The sequence below is a fragment of the Aspergillus udagawae genome (assembly GCF_001078395.1).
Source record: "Aspergillus udagawae IFM 46973 DNA, scaffold_2, whole genome shotgun sequence".
Lineage (NCBI taxonomy): Eukaryota > Fungi > Ascomycota > Eurotiomycetes > Eurotiales > Aspergillaceae > Aspergillus > Aspergillus udagawae.
This window is the reverse complement of record NW_025091265.1, coordinates 4389127-4407518: the sequence shown is the minus strand read 5'-3', so window position 1 is coordinate 4407518 and position 18392 is coordinate 4389127. Positions and strand designations below refer to the sequence as shown.

At 46.5% G+C, this 18392-nt stretch overlaps 4 protein-coding genes and 1 non-coding gene across 5 annotated transcripts; 1 reads left to right on the top strand and 4 right to left on the bottom strand.

Annotated features, from left to right (window-relative positions):
- Nucleotides 1–2948: 2948 nt before the first annotated feature.
- Nucleotides 2949–3305, bottom strand: Aud_003856 (uncharacterized protein; the record flags this gene model as incomplete). Its single annotated transcript, XM_043288803.1, has 1 exon — nt 2949–3305. One exon carries the CDS (start codon nt 3303–3305, stop codon nt 2949–2951), a length of 357 nt encoding a protein of 118 aa, XP_043144738.1.
- Nucleotides 3306–9677: 6372 nt separating this feature from the next.
- On the bottom strand, nt 9678–10160 carry Aud_003855 (uncharacterized protein; the record flags this gene model as incomplete). Its single annotated transcript, XM_043288802.1, has 1 exon — nt 9678–10160. The coding sequence occupies one exon, from the start codon at nt 10158–10160 to the stop codon at nt 9678–9680; it is 483 nt and encodes a 160-aa protein (XP_043144737.1).
- Nucleotides 10161–11408: 1248 nt separating this feature from the next.
- Aud_003854 (GMC family oxidoreductase) lies at nt 11409–13379 on the top strand (the record flags this gene model as incomplete). The annotated part of the gene is made up of 1 exon (XM_043288801.1): nt 11409–13379. One exon carries the CDS (start codon nt 11409–11411, stop codon nt 13377–13379), a length of 1971 nt encoding a protein of 656 aa, XP_043144736.1.
- A 257-nt stretch (nt 13380–13636) lies between these two features.
- Nucleotides 13637–13921, bottom strand: Aud_003853 (uncharacterized protein; the record flags this gene model as incomplete). The annotated part of the gene is made up of 1 exon (XM_043288800.1): nt 13637–13921. One exon carries the CDS (start codon nt 13919–13921, stop codon nt 13637–13639), a length of 285 nt encoding a protein of 94 aa, XP_043144735.1.
- A 3938-nt stretch (nt 13922–17859) lies between these two features.
- Aud_r0015 lies at nt 17860–17979 on the bottom strand. Its single transcript, XR_006253265.1, has one exon. It is a non-coding gene; the product is annotated as a 5S ribosomal RNA (ribosomal RNA).
- Between the last annotated feature and the right edge of the window lie 413 nt (nt 17980–18392).

Here is an 18392-nt window from a genome sequence, read left to right as displayed (position 1 = left end):
AGATAGGCTAGTAACTGCCTATCTAGGCCTAGTAGCGGATTTTGCGGTTAAACTCGCACTAAATTAGAACGGGTCAGGGTTGGTTCCAATTTCTAAAATTTGGACTCGAAATCGCAGCGGTTCGGTTCTAACTAGGGTTGGACTCGCCCGAACTTGGACTGAATGCAACTCTAGACTCCACTAAGGTAGGATGGAGGGGACCCATAGACTCCAGAGTAGGTGGGAATTGGCATGGACTCTCTGCTCACTAGACCTTATGGTCACCCATAATTAGTATAGGAAACGTGGACTCCGCGCATAACACTATTACTAGGCTGAGAGATATCAAAAGCATTCTCCTTATGCCATTCGAACTTTCTCCTTCTTAATAGAACACAGCCTTCTATAAGCACTATTTTTGAGTCCGTCCACAAGCAAAACACTAAGGAGACGGCAGATGTGCTTTTTTACCTGCAGAGAGATATACATAATTTTTTCTTATTTCATATAGCAGTCCATGGTTGAATAACTTCCGGGTCGTTGAAATCAGCCAGGGGATATGAAATCTATAAAAGGATGCTGGTTGGTCTTTATAGATTGATTAGGTGGAGTAAATTAATTCAATGATGGGCCCTTGCTTAATGATAGTACTGAGTACTTCCTGTCTCCTTCCCCTGACGAGATTGTGGATTGGGCGAATTGCATGCGTTAAATCTTTTGCGTGAGTTGGAACGGCGCTGCTGGGAGCCTTAGCTCTGAAACCGCTTCAGGAAGCTAGCCACCAGTCTAAATTAGGTATGGTTACTAATCAATGTTTCCTAGTTAACTAATAGTGGCCTTTGGATTTAGCTAATGGCATGGGATCCGTTCATGCCTAACTTAAATAAATGTGGAGAGATGCTGTGGGGTCATTTCAAATTCTTAGCCTCTCTATAAGAACACCTACCTATCTACTTTATAAGATGTCCGCCTCCCTTAAAACAGCAAGACACCCGCACCATGAATACATCGCATGCATTATCTGGGCGGCTCACATCCTATCCTATCTTATAAATACCTAAAGCCATAACAAGCAGCCCCAGGACACTAAGAACAACACCAAATGTGATGATGATATAAATGAGGTAAGTAATAATGAGACTGACTATGAGATAGAAAGAGCAGTGATTCTATCCAGTCCTCAGGCTTCCATTTGTGAGAAATTTCTTGACTGCATTGCGCAGCTGCTGTCACTGTGTAAGGGGTGGAATGGGGTTACTACCACAGCAATACAGGAAGGAGAGGATGCAGTTAAGGTGGATGTTGCAAGGAATGATGGATTTCTTTCATGTGGGGATTGGGTTGATAGTGCGGTCATCAGTTACTATATGAGGTTGGAGGGGTATCTAGCTGGCTGTAATAAAGGTATGTACGCGACTGGTGTCTTGGTGGTGGTTTAAGAATTTAAGGACTGAATGTGACTGCTAGGTAGCATGGGAGTAACTGCGACTTCACTAAAAGGATTTAAGCTGAAGGTGATAAACTTCGCGCGCTATTGGGTTGATTATTGGATTGAAGATCTATATAAGGTTCTTAAGCATCACCTTAATAGCACTAACAGTCTTCCTCAGTCTTCCCCTGGGCAGGAAGAGGCGAATACTTGGATAATGTTTAGGGATCTTATACTATGATCCTATCCTAATCAGGATGCCACCAAATATAGAGTCCTGATAGTCCAGCAGGCCTATAAATATGTTAACACACCAGAGATACAATAAACCCTATTAGATAACTTTAGAGCGCAGACCGCTACAAAGCTCTGGAGTAAGTTAAACTTTCTCATAAGATCTCTAGCTGACTGCCAATTACTAGCCTTAATAGTAATGCGGGAGCCGCATTTTCAAAACTGTAAAATCATGCTAATTTCTTCCAAATTAAAGATAACCCTAGATCCTAGATACGTGATTGAAATATTCACAGCGTGGGAATAACTAGGTCTGGGATCACTGCCTAAGTGCGTGATCCAGAGGCTTGACCACTTTAATAAGGAGTTTAAAAAGACCTGTGCAGAGGCATTTTCTCTGCATGCTGAGATGCAGCTAGTGCTGCACTATGAAGAGAGACTTGCACCACCACCTACACTAGATTACTTTAGGTGCAGTAAAAAAAACTGTTTACTCTGTGAGACCATTCTGGATACTTTGCTGAGTCCAGTTTCCATATGTGGACGACATAGTGTTTATTATCCTGCCTGGGGCGTGCTGAACTTAAGTGCAGATATGGTCCAGCTCGCTGTTTAGTGTTTAGAGAGCAGTCTTGTAGACCGCATTAGGGGTTTTCTTGATGATTTGGTGCGCCCTAGGCAGAAAGGCCAGGCTGTGAATACTATGTAGTCTAGCGTTGTATCCGACCTTTCACACTTGACTCTAGAGGAATTGCAAAAGAGGGAGAAAGATGTACAGTCATTTAAGAGTAAACAGGCCGTTCATTAGAACAAGCTAATGATTTAATAAGGCTGGCTTCCCATGTCTTCTAGCCCATAACGCATAATTAACTAACTAACTGACTACGCCATGGCAAAAAGTGAAGGAATCGCCCTAATAACAAAACCTAGGCACCACCTGGTGGACAATTTTGAGCCTGAAGACTGTTACATCATGTGCCATACTACCACAGGACGTCTGTGTAAATACTATCAAAGCACATACTACTGCTCCCTAGACTGCTAGCGCAGTGACTACCCTTCCCATCAGCATCTCTGCAGATAACTTGCTACTGAACCCTCTCAACCCTCTCTAGAGTATAAGCGGGCCATCTTCTTCCCAGTTAACACAGACCAGCCACGCTTGGTATGGATCCCCTGTCGACGCTAATATGATGATGATGACCTTGGCCCATGGACAAAAGCCGATCACCACCCATACCTCGGCCCAGACCAACCGCTAAAAGGGACAATGCGTATCGAACACAACCCTGTTTGAAACTAAAACCTAGGCTCGGGGTTCACAGCCTGGGCTCCATATAAGCAAGGCCACTGCATCTCCATTCTTCACTGTGATGCCTATCTCAGAGATGGATCGCTCACAAACCGCAGCATATCCGCCTCCATACAAGCCTCCAGCACATCCATCCCAGCACATGAATACCGCGGGCCGATGATCGCCCTCTAGGAAATCCACCATGAAGACTACGATGATATCACTCTCACCGACTTCCGCCATCTGATGGATTACCTCGTTAGCTACCGAAACACCCACATTCAGGAAAGCGTCCCAGACCTGCACCACCGTGCCAACACCACCGTCCACGGGGTAAAGATCTGCTGCTATGGGGAGGTGAAACTCCATAGGTCAGAGTCCTTTATAGGCGTCGTTATCACCCGCGCAAACAGGATTGCACTTGGCGAGGGATCTATCTCACCTGTATCAGTCTGTTTGGGGATGCCGATACGATTCTGGAAGGACCAAGACGACGAGTTTCACACTTACCCAGCTGGATGGGAGGAGGTCATGACGGCGGATAGTAATCCAAACATTATGTTTATGATGGTTGAGATGGATCCTTCCAGCAAGGCATGGGGCTGGGCTTCTCCATATTAGAATATTAAGATTGGGAATGTGTGGGCTGTGCGTGAGGATGGGCGAGATCTATACATGGATGATGTCGCGATGATGTGTTATTTTGCGAGATATAAGATGCAGCGTATGTTTGAGGGTGTGATGGAATCTGGTTTGAGTTTAGATGATAGACAGCGGGTTGTGAAACTCCTTATGTGGGATAATATGGTTGCTTATTGGGAGGAAGCTGGTGGGGATATATAGGATGACCTGGATGATATGGTTTGATTTTCAGCTAGATTGATTATGGTCAAACCCTTATCCCCAGGCTTAATTCCACCTAAGGCAGGGTGAATTTTCTCACCTGCTGATTAGTTAAGATATGATATTCCTGTGTGCTCCTATAGTCACTCACCTTTAGATCTTTTACATAGCAATACCCTTTGCACCTGGACATTCTCTTCAAATGAGCTTGCTGAAGCAGCCATTCCATGATCAGGTTCCAGGGCCAAGGCGAAGTGCTTGGCAACAACCAGCATCATGTGATTCCTACCAGCTTGAGAAGATACAGTGTGATAAATAACCTCCTTATTCCAGTCGCATAGCGAGAGATACCATATGTGAATATTGTCCAGGTAGTTAGGGTATAAAGAGACTGAATGTTAGGATAGGTCTGATTAATGCAGTGCCAGCAGGAACTAATCACCAAACATTCCTAAGAGCCCACTATGAGCGTCTAATCTCTACATCACTACAAGAGTATGGCCCCAACAACTCACTGAACCACAGCGTCAAACCGCTGCGGGTCATATCGGAAGCGACCAAGTTTCCTAGCTTGAAGAAAGGTGGCCTGTGCGATCTGATGGTCAGGAGAGCCACCAGTTAACAACCTGGTCTCTACTGAATCAAATCCAAGCCAGCAGCTGAGTTCGGTCATCCCATAAATCACCTTGTCATCAGCCTTCCCAAGTTGCGATCAGTACGGCACTGGAATAAGCACCGGAAGAGGTTTGGGGGGGAGGGGGGGATTCCATAGTTTACTTTCATATAACCAGCGCTATTAAACTGGGAAACATACTGATTCTCATCCCATGAAGCCAAAGTTCATGGTTCGCAATAATCAATCAGATACTCATCAGAAACAACGGTCCCTTCTATTATCCGGTCGGTCCAGGCGATCTTGGTTGCTCGGCGATAATCAGATATCGGACGAACCAACATTGTTAGAAAGCCTCGTTGTCCTTCAGCTCATACTGCCGAATCTTACGATATATTTCTCCGTCTGTTGGTTCTTTTGATTGGCATAATCCTCTATCAGGGAGTTCTTCAGACCCTCACTGAGGTCTGTTCTGATAGTCAACTGGATGTAAGGGGGGTATGGGAGAGAGGTTGTACCATCTGAATAGAGATCTACCATCTACCAGCGGACCGTTGGCGGCAGCATCTTAACACCTGCCTGCAACTCACCAACTGTAAATCCAAAAAGAGGAAAGTGTTGTGGATCATAGATAGTAGGGCTGAAGGGTTGGGGGGGCGGCTGCTGGGGGAAAGAAAGCCAGGGTTTTAGGGGCACACAGCCGCAGCACGCGGGAACGTCAAAATGCGACCAATGGGCGGGTAAGTAAATGGAGCGTACATTAGGTCGTTCACGCACTAGGGACTAGACTACCCTGCCTATAGTTAGTCTAGTTAGAGTACATATTTGCAGTGACGTCAATGCATCAGATTTCCCAGTGGCTAGGTTCAACCTTTCGAATGGGGACAAGCCACAAATATGTTCCCCATGAGATGGTCTCTCCATCTATATGCACCTCCAGCTGGTCATATAACGCATCTAATGGCAAACAAAAAGCATATAGACTGGGAAGTTGCTTCAGAATTCCCACTAAGAATGGGTCTTCAAGAGAGGGACTCACAGGTTGGTGTAAGAGGTGCATATTCTGGCCATTTACCTGGGACTCTGTAGCCATAGGTTTTAGAGACATAGTAAGCATATATCCATAACAGCAGAACGTGCCTTTGAAGTAGTCGTGCACAAGTACCAATTGATTAATTGCTTGCATTAGTGGAAGAGGCCGTAAGACAATCTCATACTGCCCTTAGAAGCCCTCTGTATGTATTGCTTGAATCTGTGCTCCTTAAGCTCAGAGTCTATGTACACATTCTTCCACATATTGATAGCATAGATCCCAGAAGCCAGAGATGGCAAAGTAGCCCACGCCATTGCTATATTGAGTTATTGCAGTCGTGTAATATGATTGCGACTTCATAATCATGAACTCTACTTTGAATCCCACGAGGAAGTCCAGTCCCTAAGTCTGGCGTGCTTTTTTAAGCACTTTGGTAAGTGTCCACCATGGGCATAGATCACTCTTGAGTGGAAGCTCCTGTATCTGATAATCCAAAGCACACATCACAAATGCCGTTCCCAGGTGAGATAATACCCTCAGGGTTGGCCAATCTGGGATCGCGAAGAGCACGTCTCTGGGTGGTTTCTGGACCAAGATTTCATTGGTAATGGTGCAGTCGATTGCAATTCCTGCCACGTGGATAGGCTCTTCTGCGGTAATTAGACTAATGACACAAAGATGAGCACTCAAGCCCGAGCCACTCCTGAGTAGTCCTGCCATTGAAAGCGAATGAAATTGATATCAGGATGGTTTTCTCCAAATTCTCAAAGAAGGTTTGCCGGGTGCGAGAGCACCTTCAGGATCAGGTGTATTGGATTTGGTGATAAACTGAGCCCTTCAACATCCAGGTTTCGTAATTTCTGCAGAAGATCTGTTGATAGGGGAAGAACTACACCATTAAATGTCTTGGGTGGAGTTTGACTTTTACGCTTAAAAATGCTCTCGCTTGCAGTAGTCGTATTTGAAGTCCCCAGCCAGCCACACAGGTCCGCTCTCCATAAAACGCAACGTATGCAGCAGCTATGTGGCGTCAAATCACATTCTCGCACTGCCACTCCGTTCTTCAGAAGAGCATTAATCAATACACAAGATTTTTACGGCACATACTATAGGTTGAGTAAAGAAAGCACATAAACAAGAAATTATTTTATATTAATCAATTCCGTAACAGAATGTAGCTCAGTCACAACTCAACTGTCTTTGGACCTCAGCTAGCAGTGGAGCGATCCACTGTTTGGTAGACAGCATAAGTGTGGAGACATCTCCAACCAATCTTCTCAAAGTTGTCATCGCACCTGCAGTGGTCAACAAGCATTAGTGATTAATGACACGCTCTCTTTCCCCTGTTATTCACTTCACTATTAGATACCCGGTCCGATTCCAGCAGGATATATGTTATGGCCGTCGTTGAGTCCCCGTCTCCTTTGATTTGAAACGCTAATTGATCACTGCGAATGCAACAACAACTTTAACAAGCTTAGTGGAGGATGTTTACACTACAGTATTTCGCCCGCATTAAGCCCTAGGTGCCGAGGGATCGACCACGCTACGTCTATCACAACGTATGGATCAGCTCGGATGATCGGCGGGAGGAAGGAGACACTGCAGTACTGTAATAGTATCTACTTGTAGGGTAGATGGCCTGTCAATCAGGTAGGAGAAAACACTAAGTCCAATTGAGTCAAAGACTGCTTTTTGAGAATCTTCTGAAGGAGCTCTTACTCTCGAGCTATTTAATATACATTCTTCCTCGTGGACCGGCTGCCGGCTAGACACGTAAGACGGTCCGATTCAGCTGAGAGAGGGGTATTACGAGGTCGTGCATTCAGGCTGGCTTCTCCGTAAGATCCCTGCCGCAAGACTACCGGTCTCTGACCGACTCATCGTCGACAGAGGGGAATATAGGGAAGGTTGTGCAGCGTGGATATAGCGCTTCCTCTCAGCCGCACTGCCGAGCGGCCTGTGGACTCACCGCCGAAAGGCCACCGCTTCGGCAGAATCCCGACCAGCCTTCACGGCCAAGGCACAGACCCGGGTATAGCCTCATAGGGAGATAGTGTAACAGGTACCATTCCCATGTCCATTAACAGGTGATGCAAACGGCTATCTAGTCTATTCCAGCCGAAAATTTCGCCTCTAAGCTATACCGTCACTTTGACCTCGCACCACAAAGTGGAGCCACATGGGCTTACCGGTCTATCAGTGATGCGCTCCGCGGCCGCTGGTTCGCCCGAGCCGCCGCACCACCCTGGGGGCAGGTCGGCCTAGCAGGTGACAAGTAATTCAGATGAGGGCTGAGTCATTCATGTACAAGGATACAGGGCCTCGAGAATCTGCAAGGTGTGACTTTTCTTTGCAACCCCATGTTCAAGTGACACAGTATGGTAAGGCTGTCTCACGACTTTGGCTGAACACCCGACACCCGGACTTCCATGCAATCCCAATACTATGTTTCAACCAGGATGTGTTCATGAATTAATGGTTCGAATGACACCATGATGATCTTATAATCCTTTTAGTAATGTGTCTGTCATGAGAAGAAAAGCATTCCATGGGTTCCCGGACCTTGGTAGAGTGATCAATGGTAAACTGAAGGTCTAAATGGTCTTAGTCATTGATCCATTAACAAACTGACTGACTGACTTAACTATTGACTTATGGCTTTTACGGAACCTATGGAGATAAAGACGGATGAGGTTAATAACAAAGCCAGCCGAACCTATGGAATTTTATTGGGAGACACTGCATTCACCACAACCTTCGAGCCCTTATATTCTTATACCAAGCATGAATATTCATTCCACCACGCATACGGCAAGATTTGTCAATAACAATATCACCGTATCGGAAGAAGCCGATGTGAGGTTGACACTCAGCGATGAAAAAGATACGGATGAATCTTCAATTGTACTTTGCCCTGGAGAGACTAAAAGAAATTTCACTGGAAAAATTCTCTGTATTGGACCTTATGAGATCTATTGTGAAAGGCCCTGGCAGCTATCAGAGGATGTGGAATTCGATGCTAATAAGGATGTCACCGTGACGGACGAGAGTGAGTAATCTATACAAAGTGACTGATGAGTAACTACTGACTAGCCGACTAAGAGATCGAACAAGGAAACAAGGTTGTTTGGTTCGTTTGAGGAACAGAAGCTCGTGTGTATATGTAGGAGAATCTGTTTTCGTGTATGCACGCAATCCAGTAATAAGGAGAGACAAAGATACAGACAGGTTGTTTTAGCGTTCGCGGAATAAGGTCTTATGGATAGATACACTTCTGGATGTAGTGGCTGTAGCGCCATCGCACCACGGTAAGAGGCAGATGCTTCGGCGTCTCAATGGCCAACTCGTCTCTTTACAAGAAGACTAGATCTAGCAAATATGGGCGCAGTGAGATCAGCTTTTCCACGATGGCCGTGAGACAGCGGCGATCAAGGTACAGTCCACTACATTTCTTCACAAAAAGCATCTCTACGTCTCACTCCCACCAACCCACTAACTAGACATCAAAAGGTCGGAAGGGTAAAGCAGCAAGGTCTTCACAAATACCCAAGGACTATGAGTCGATGAGCCGCATTCGAAATTGGAATGCGGCCCTTAAATCTTGTACGGCTGTCAATATACTGGCTCGTCTAGCTTTCTGTATGCATCTACTTCAAGGGAAACGAAAGCTTCATCAAGGATACAGAGTAGGGTCACATATTCCATGTCAAGTATCTCGTGAGGGGTCGGGCCGCAAACACAAAGAACAGGATAGCGGAAAGTCATCCCCCCTATATCCATATTCGTCGAAATAGGTTCCTCGGATTTCTGCGTCTCTGGATCTAGACACGTGTCATGTAATAAGATAAACATGCTCCTCCAGTCGAAAGCTGCAACATCTGAAGTTTCCCACGGTGTCCCAAAACCGTGATATAGCAGTTCCTAGCATTACGGCAGCGTACATCATACCGTCGTACCCGCATTAAAAGGGACTGCATCAAGTAGCATACATGGGAGGTTCCTGGTAAAACCGACGAAACTCAGGATGCTAATAGGACGGAGAGATCCTACTAGTAGTGAACCACCGGGCTCGTATCTTCTTAGAAAGGAAAGAAAAAGTCAAGATGATGCATTCTATAGTTGCTAGATGGATGCTGATAATCCAGCTAAAGAGGAGGAATAGGGCATCATAAGGTCCTGCAACACAAATAGAGGAGGGACAAAGGACAAACTTGCCCTCTAAATACCAACTTTTAAAACCACGGGTTCATCATAGATGCAAGTGTGCTTCCCAGTCCCGTGGCACCCTTCCTTTGGGCCCGGGTACTGGCTGATCGACTGGGTGGTGTAATGGCGGCTGCAAGGGCGGCCCCAGAAATGTTTCCTCCGTGCGGTAATCAAAGAACCAATCCTCGCCAGGCTCAAAGCTGCGAACGACAGGATGTCCCGTCGACATAACATGTTTGGAGGCATGCTGTGATGGAGACGAGTCACAGCAGCCAATATGTCCACACTTGGCACAACGACGTAGATGAAACCACCATTTATTGGTAGCTTCGCAATCCACGCAACCCGGGCCACTCGGTGGGACATTCAGATCAATCGCTTCAATTTGCGAGGTGCCTTCTGTAATAGCACCAGGATCATCGTACATACCGGGGCGATGGGAATGCTGCGGCTGAATCGTAGCAGGGCCACCTTCCATCAGCAGTATTGCTGGATCAGTTGGCAAGATGCGAGGAGCACGAATCATGGCGTATAAATTTGCTTAATATGCTGTGAGCCTGTTGTGGAAAAGTTGATAGCTGCTGTGCAGATGATGTATGGCAGATTAGGTCAATATTGAATGGCTGTATGAGTAGTTATTCGATATGAGAGAGGAGGGGATGATGTCGAAATGGATACTGTTGGGGCTTGAATATATGTGCAGGATTCACTATACTTGATGTCATGTCAAGTCATGCAAAGAAGATAATACACGAGGCAGCAGCGCCACCGACGCTCTAGATTAGGGTCTGAATACTCTTGGAGGTATTTTCTTAGATCCAGAAAGTTTGTCCTACGTCATAAACTAAGCAGAAAGTTCTATGTTGCACTAGCTGGCGGTGGCAAATGCGATGAACCATTCTCTCGGACTAATTGAGTTCGAATGGACAAAGGCTAATTTGTCGAAGAAGGTTGATTCCAACATACCTTTGGCAGCATCCACTATGAACTCCAAGGATATTTAAATAATCGCCAGCGGTATGATCATTGTAACCTTGGATTGTTACCAGCACATATCAGTCGTCTTCAACTCAAAAACATCAAGGCTGCCCTAGAGCCAGCGTGTATGTAGCTATAAATTGATGCTATTGTCAGTGCTACTGCTGATAATAAAGAGAGGCGGAGAACAATGTAATATAATTATTCCATGACAAACATTTAGTGATGCTAGGAGAGGCGATCACCTTATTCTTCTGTATAGTATGTAAAATTGATACACAGCCTCCACCAGCAACCATCAGAGCATCATAAGTATCCTAAAATGATTACTATTGTTGATACAGCACTGAGGTATAGTATATGGAGTTTTCCTTTAAAGCTTTGGGAGTTCTTTGACAATCATTGATCTTTAGATTGATTAGCCATCAAATGTGGAAAAAATTATATACAAAGCCTCAATCTACTGTCCTAAAGAATTAAAATAAAAATAAAAATTCTTGATATTCCTCTGATTTGCACCAGAACCATGACGGTCTACTATAGCAATCTGGAACGTTTCCGTTTGCGGTGATACTGGGTTGCCTGAAAAATATTTCGTCCATTAATGGCTCAATTCAGCCGCAGGGTCATAATTACTTCATCTTGTATTAGTTGTCTGGCGAGGATGACGCTCTCGACCTTTTTTTTTTTTGGTCAGCCTTGTTCTACACTGACAAAGGTTTAAAACACAATCGCAGACTAAACCTGAAGATGTGCGGTTCGTCAAAAAGAAACTTCTGAGTTTGTGCATGTAGCCATGAGCGAACATATCACAGCCAGCGCGCCCGGACCAGCTGTAAGCGCCATAAGTGTGGAGAATGACACGCCTCCCGAGGAGGTAGTCGACACACTTGACAACTACGACTACGTCGTAGTTGGTTCAGGCGCCGGCGGTGGACCTTTGGCCGCGAATCTCGCCCGGAACGGCCATAAAGTTCTCCTGCTCGAAGCAGGGGATGATCAGGGATCCAACATCCACCAGCAGGTTCCAGGCTTTCATTTCCTGTCTACAGAGGACGAGAAGATGCGCTGGGACTATTTCGTCAAGCATTATGCGGATGAGACCGTTGCACGGCAAGACTCGAAAATGACTTGGGAGACAACCGAGGGAACACTCTATGTCGGACCGAATCCACCAAGCGGATCGAAGCCGAAAGGCATCCTCTACCCGCGTGCAGGAACGCTAGGTGGCTGTTCGGCACACAATGCTCTGATTACCATCTATCCGCACGAGAGTGATTGGTCAAACATCGCCAATCTCACCGGCGACACTTCGTGGGACCCGAAGAATATGCGCCAGTATTTCAGGCGCCTAGAACACTGCGAGTATCTTCCAAGTGGTAGCTCTGGTCACGGCTTCACCGGTTGGCTGCATACGAGCCGCGCTGATCTGGAGTTGACCCTGCGGGATTCTAAGTTTCTTTCTATCCTCACTTCTGCTGCTACTGCTATGGGAAATACTATTCTCGGACTCATCCCCGAGAAAGTTTCCCAACTCTTTGGACTCCTGCAGCGGGACGTGAATTCCAGTGATCCTCATCGGGATGTGACTGAAGGCATCTATCATATACCCCTGTCCAAGAGTCAGGCAAAGCGAAGCGGCCCTCGAGACTTTCTCGTAAATACGGCTAAGCAGTATCCGCTGCATATCAGGACAAGCTGCCTCGCTACACGTGTGCTTTTCGAGGAGAATACTGACATACCCAATGCAATTGGTGTCGAGTTCCTCGAAGGCAGCAGTCTGTACAAGGCTGATCCACGGTCAAGTTTATCCGCCGCCGGCACAAAGCACCGCGTCCTCGTCTCTCGAGAGGTCATCCTTGCGGCGGGAGCTTTTAACACACCACAGCTCCTCAAGCTGAGCGGTGTGGGCCCGACAGACGAGTTAGAGAGTTTTGGGATTCCTGTTGTTAAAGATTTGCAGGGCGTTGGCACCAATCTCCAGGATCGCTACGAGGTCCCCGTCATCAGCAAAGTACAGGATGACTTCCAAACCATAGCAGAATGCACATTCGGGAAGCCAGGGGACCCAGCCTTTAAAGAGTGGACGCACCAGTGTGGACCCTATCTATCAAATGGACTTAATATTGGTATGACGAAGAAGTCTGGATATGCTGATGGGGACCCTGATCTCTTTATCTTCGGCGGACCTACCCTCTTCAACGGCTACTATCCTGGGCATTCTGAACGCGCCACATTTGACAAGAAACATTTCACGTGGGCCGTACTTAAGGCTCACACACGTAACCGTGAGGGAACTGTTAGGCTCAAATCGAACGATCCTCGAGACATGCCTGATATCAATTTCAATTACTTTGGCATGAGTGCGGCCGCGACAGAGGCATCCGAGCGGGACCTTAACGCCGTTGCCGAAGGTGTCAGCTTCGCGCGTCGCATTATGGATAAAGCCCCACTTTTCGATAATAAGCCTCCTGTTGAGCAGATACCTGGCTATGAAGTCTCTTCTGTAGAGCAGGTGAAGCAGTTTATCAGGAATGAGTCGTGGGGTCATCATGCTTCATGCACCTGCCCTATAGGGCCAGATGACGACCAAAACGCCGTTCTTGATTCACGCTTTCGTGTCCGCGGCGTGAGAAACCTGCGAATAGTTGATGCATCTGTCTTTCCGCGCATTCCTGGATTCTTTATTGTCCTTCCCATCTTTATGATCAGTGAGAAGGCGACTGATGTTATTCTTGAAGACATTAGCGAGACCCGCTATGTCTGAACCGCCTCAGTGCCAGACACAGGTGGCAACCGTAGCCTGGCAGATCGCATCGGAGAGTACGCGCGACTTATCATATTCCAACGCAAATTCGTCTCAGAGAAGAATGATATACATTTCCATATACACAAGTATATAGCTCGTCTTGGTACATAAAGCATGATACGTCATATCACTTCGTAGATAAAAGCGGTGCTGACCAGCAAGACCATTGTACAACAATCATGGACAGTTTGGCTTGCGACCAGCCATCTCCATGATCAGACCTTCTCTACAAACTCCTCGCATCTCTTCTCGTCGCCCGTATATCCACCATTCTCAGTCTCCATCTTTCGAATTTTAGCATTAAACTGAGCCATGAGCTTGGTAAACTCCTTCTCCTTATCCCACACGAAGGGGCTCTTGCTAGCAAACAGGAAGTCAATTGGCTCGAGCGTGCGGCCGGCAGTCTCAGGGAAGAAACAGTAGATTATGGGGATATAGGCGAACATAGCTGCACCGAAGACGTAGAAGGTCTGAGAAAAAGAAGTCAGAAATGGAAACATGAGGCAGGGAGGCTAGAAGTAACCCTCTCGTGGATACCGGCAAACATGACTGGGACGAGCAGCGATCCAGCGCCGTAGCCGATTGCCTAACCCTCGACTTCGAAAGCGTTACCCTTAGCGCGTAGCCATGTCGGGAAAATCTCGGTCGGATAAATAAAAGGAATCATCAACCAGGAGGAACTGAAGACAACAATATAGAGGAAGACCATGGCAGCGGCCCCGGTTCCGTACGATGATCTAAATCTGAGTATATGCCTCATGTAGCGGATAATATAAGTAGGGAATATTGTTAGGGTTAAATTTGCAATATTTCTCAGCTAAGGTATCAAGTGCCGAATGACACTATAGATATTCGCCCTGTTCTCTCGTGATATTGGTCTCAATATGTCAGTCAGACAAAGACAACCCGAGCCGCCTCGTTGCATCATAACAACCCATGATTCTACAAGCGGCCGAGCTATCTTTAGTAACGCGGCTGGGGAGTGGGTATCATTTACTTAGTTCCTAGTTCCACCCAGCAAGCCTACAACTTCAGACTATGCTCTGGCCTCCGATACCAACACATTTCCTACGCAAGGGCTTTCCCCTCGAACTTCTGCAACCCTAGATCCCAAAGCCAATCTCGACATTAAGCACTATTAGTCTTAGCTCTTGGATCTATCGCCTTTGAATCCGCTAAACGGCTCCTCCCACACAATTATTGCGGTTCCTCCCGGTTTCCGGGGTCCCGATGCACCGAATAGCGACCCTCGACTATAGTGTCGTAATTGGTAGTACTACAGAATTAGTCCTTGATTCCGGCGAGAAGAAATTACTGAAAAAGGGTGATGTATTTTTTCAGCGAGGTACGGCTCATGCTTGGAGGAATATGACTAAAACGAAAGACAATTCTAGTGTTTTGCGTGTCTTTTTCGTGTTTCAAACCTATCGAGCAAGTGCAACTAGAAGGCGGAAAGGTCGTTGGTCAGAACTTGAATTTTTCTCTGCGTGAAGCTTAAATTACGCGCGGGGGTGTATTGCTTGAACAGCAGAGGCTAAAGTAAACCATTGTTATGCCTGTTGTGCCTCATAATCCCAAGACGGAGAGATAAGACAACGACGACTGGCAGTCTTGTGCGCAGCATCCATGTGAATATAGTCCTCGCGGTATACCATATGCAGGGCTCTGCATCTCTTTATCCAATAAATACTCGAACTTCCATCACCAGAACTCTAAAAACAGTCCAACTGTAAAGGTTTATGACTGGCTGGGGCCCACGACCCCTTTCAGTCACAGGTGGGATCTAGCCAGAATTGAAACTCGACGGCTCGAGCGGTCGAGAAGAGTACTGTACTTGCACAAAACTCGTGGCCAGATGCTGTTTAGCTATCACTATGGCCAAGAGGTTTTACGACCGACTCCGTCAGTACGCGAAGGTGTTACGATAGTCAAGAGCAATAAATTGCTGTCTTGCGAACGAGGCAACAAAAGCTAAGGAAAGAGAGAAAGGAGAGAGTTGAGAGATGGTGAGAGACCTCTCCTAAATACACCTGGCAGGATCCTTCTCCGCTTCCTTCACCGCCCTCCTGATTCGGCTCCTCCAAGCCAATTCATTCACTTCGTAACAGAAGGCCCCAGATCCGATTGCAAATATACGCTTAAGCGGGATGAACCGCCATTGAGCTGGTCTTTGATTCACTTTAAAAGCGTCCATGACCCTCAACTAGACGGTAAGACAGGCCTGCGTTGGCAACGGATCATAACGATTGCACGTTCACGTCATAATGAAAGCAACTGCTGGTGAAGGCCAACCGAGAGACACAGTGCTTCCGCTACGCGTATAAATAAGTATTGCACCCGGACACCATTTAGGGCCAACACCTCCCTCAGTTGCTGCAAAAATCCCCGCAATCACAGCGGTCACTCTTCAGCTCCTGCGAGCCTTTTAAGAAAAGATCCTTCGCTCCGATATCGCTATCATCTATATCCCACATTCAAGATGGCGCTCCTGCCTTGCAAGCCTCCCAACTTCCATGCCGAACATTCGCGCTATCAAGTAGCATCAGACATCAAGGCAAGTCAGCGAGGGAAGGATCATCCTATGGAGATCACACGAGTGGTATGCCATTTAGGAGATCATTATCTTTGGATTAGCTTTGGGCTGAGATTGGATATTCTGCAGACCTTCCAGTAGGGGATGGGTTTGTACAGGCCTAGGGATGGTTCCCCGACAACCCTAGCGCCTACGGTCGTACCCTATCAAAAATCGGCTCATTGTGATGTAAAAATGATGGCACTGCTTCCGGACTGCCGAGGGGACCAGATCTCTATTACCGAGGAGATTGTGTGCGCTGCTGCTGCATATTGTGATAAAAAAAATGATGGAATTGCTTCTGGACTGTCGAGGAGACCAGATCACCATCACCAAAGAAGTAGTCAAGGCTGCCGCTGGAAATCCGTGAAATAGCAAGGAGGTGATGGCACTGCTTCTGGACCGTCGGCAGAAGTAACATCAGTACCTACTATGAATGATGTATAGTAGTTATTGTTACCGCAATATGTAGTGATGACATGATGTTAAGTGACTCTTCTCACAGTAAGTGAATTGTCTTTTTGCGCTGGGAAGAATATGAATAATTCTCAAGAATATGTAAAGCCCTTACAGCTGAATGATTATTCATTGTATCAAAACTTTGTCCAAAAAACAGTCATACCTTAAACATAAAAAAATATCAGTGGACAAAACGTCGGAGGTGGGGTTGCTGTGTGACAATGCTGGAGTAAATAAATGAAGACGGAACACGTGTGGGAGGAGTGTTTGGAACGTTTGGCATATTTGGGATGAAAGAGAGAGCGCACAAAAGGTCTCATCTCCCTCAAAGTCTCTTTTTCTTTCTTCTCTCCTCAGCTTTGCTTCCTTCGTCAGAATGCACAGTCTCTTCGGATTCCTTCGGCACGTAACATGCTGCAGATGTTTCTGTTTCTCCTCTACACCAGAACTTCACGACTCTTATCCAGATTCTAATGTAGGCGAGGGATGGGAACATCGGAAGCACATCCACCTCTTTTCTAGCCTCTCGGTGTGGATGACGAGGATATCGACTGTCAAGCGCAATTTTCTCCGTAGACGAGAATAAAGGCAATGTTCATGTGATGGAGTCACTGATTGGGATCGATCCAGGGCTTGAGCCCTGGTCGTCAAAGCAGAGACGGGTATCCAAGTCGATGTTGTTACACATGGATGAGTGTCGTTCAGTTCAAGTTGGAAGAATTCAGATGAATAGGATGGAGATGAGATGAATTGCAAAGTGTTGTGCTATGGAAACGGGATAAATTTAAAGGACGAGGGAGAATACGAGGAGAATAAGTGGTCAATTAGAGAGGGTCCAATTGAGATATTAGAGGGCCTCTAGGATCCGGAGATTCATAGAAACTTCAGCCACAGAGCTTGCCATTCTGTGGCGCACCACATGGCTGACAAGATAGAAAAGTTGTGAACCAAACTTCTCAGAGATCTGCGGGGAAAGAACACGGACCCAGCAAGAGATAGTTACAGCGTGATAGGTCGGTCACACGCTCCAGTTGGGTTGATGCCAGGCAAGTACCCAATAACCATTGTGACGATTGGACCGGACGGTGGAACTGGGAGGAAAGCGGAAGGCGGTTCTGCCGGCCCTTGCAAGAGAGGGATCACTCACTTCGCCCATCTCCCTTCCTTTTCTCTCCTTAGCTTCAGAATCTTCGTTGAATGATACGGCAAGTTCGCTTCGCTCTTGATCGTAACACCCATAGTCGATTAATCACAAGCGAATTAATATCTACCAGATCTCCGTAGGGGACAACATGAGACAGCGCTTCAGGGGTGTTCAATACGTTCAGGTGAAGGGCCCTGAAGGGGCTGAAGAGTAAAGCGGCAAGAGCAAATGTCCTACCTAATCATAGGTATTTATGAAACAAAAACATACAACAGCTGGGATTCGCTGGTGGTCACCCACCCAACTACTAACTGGCCGGCGTGTGGTTTAAGTACGGCTGAGCGGACGGGAAGCCCTGTTTTCCACACCCTATGGTCGTATGTGCTGGAATAAGGGTCGCGGCACCCATGCAAAACATCCTAACTGGGACCGTGAGAGCGTGCTTATAGTAATTACTGTGTTAGATACATAGCTATAATATCTTTTTTTCCCTGGTTAGATGTTGCTGTGCGCGGTCTTTATAGTGGTATTAGACCTAAATTTAGTTAGGTTTTAACTGCAGGTGGTGCAACAGTTCTTATTAAAATTTAACTATGTATCTCCCTAAATTTCCTATTTTCAGGCTTGGCAGAGTAATAAAATATGTAAAAGGTTGACTCAGAGGTTATAAAGGATATCATCACTATATACTGAATGGGTATGTTGCAGAGCCTGAAACGGACCACAGTTTGACCAGGTTCAATCTGTACTGTGGCCCGGTGTACTACTGAGGTAGGTGTAGGATGAGAATGACGTC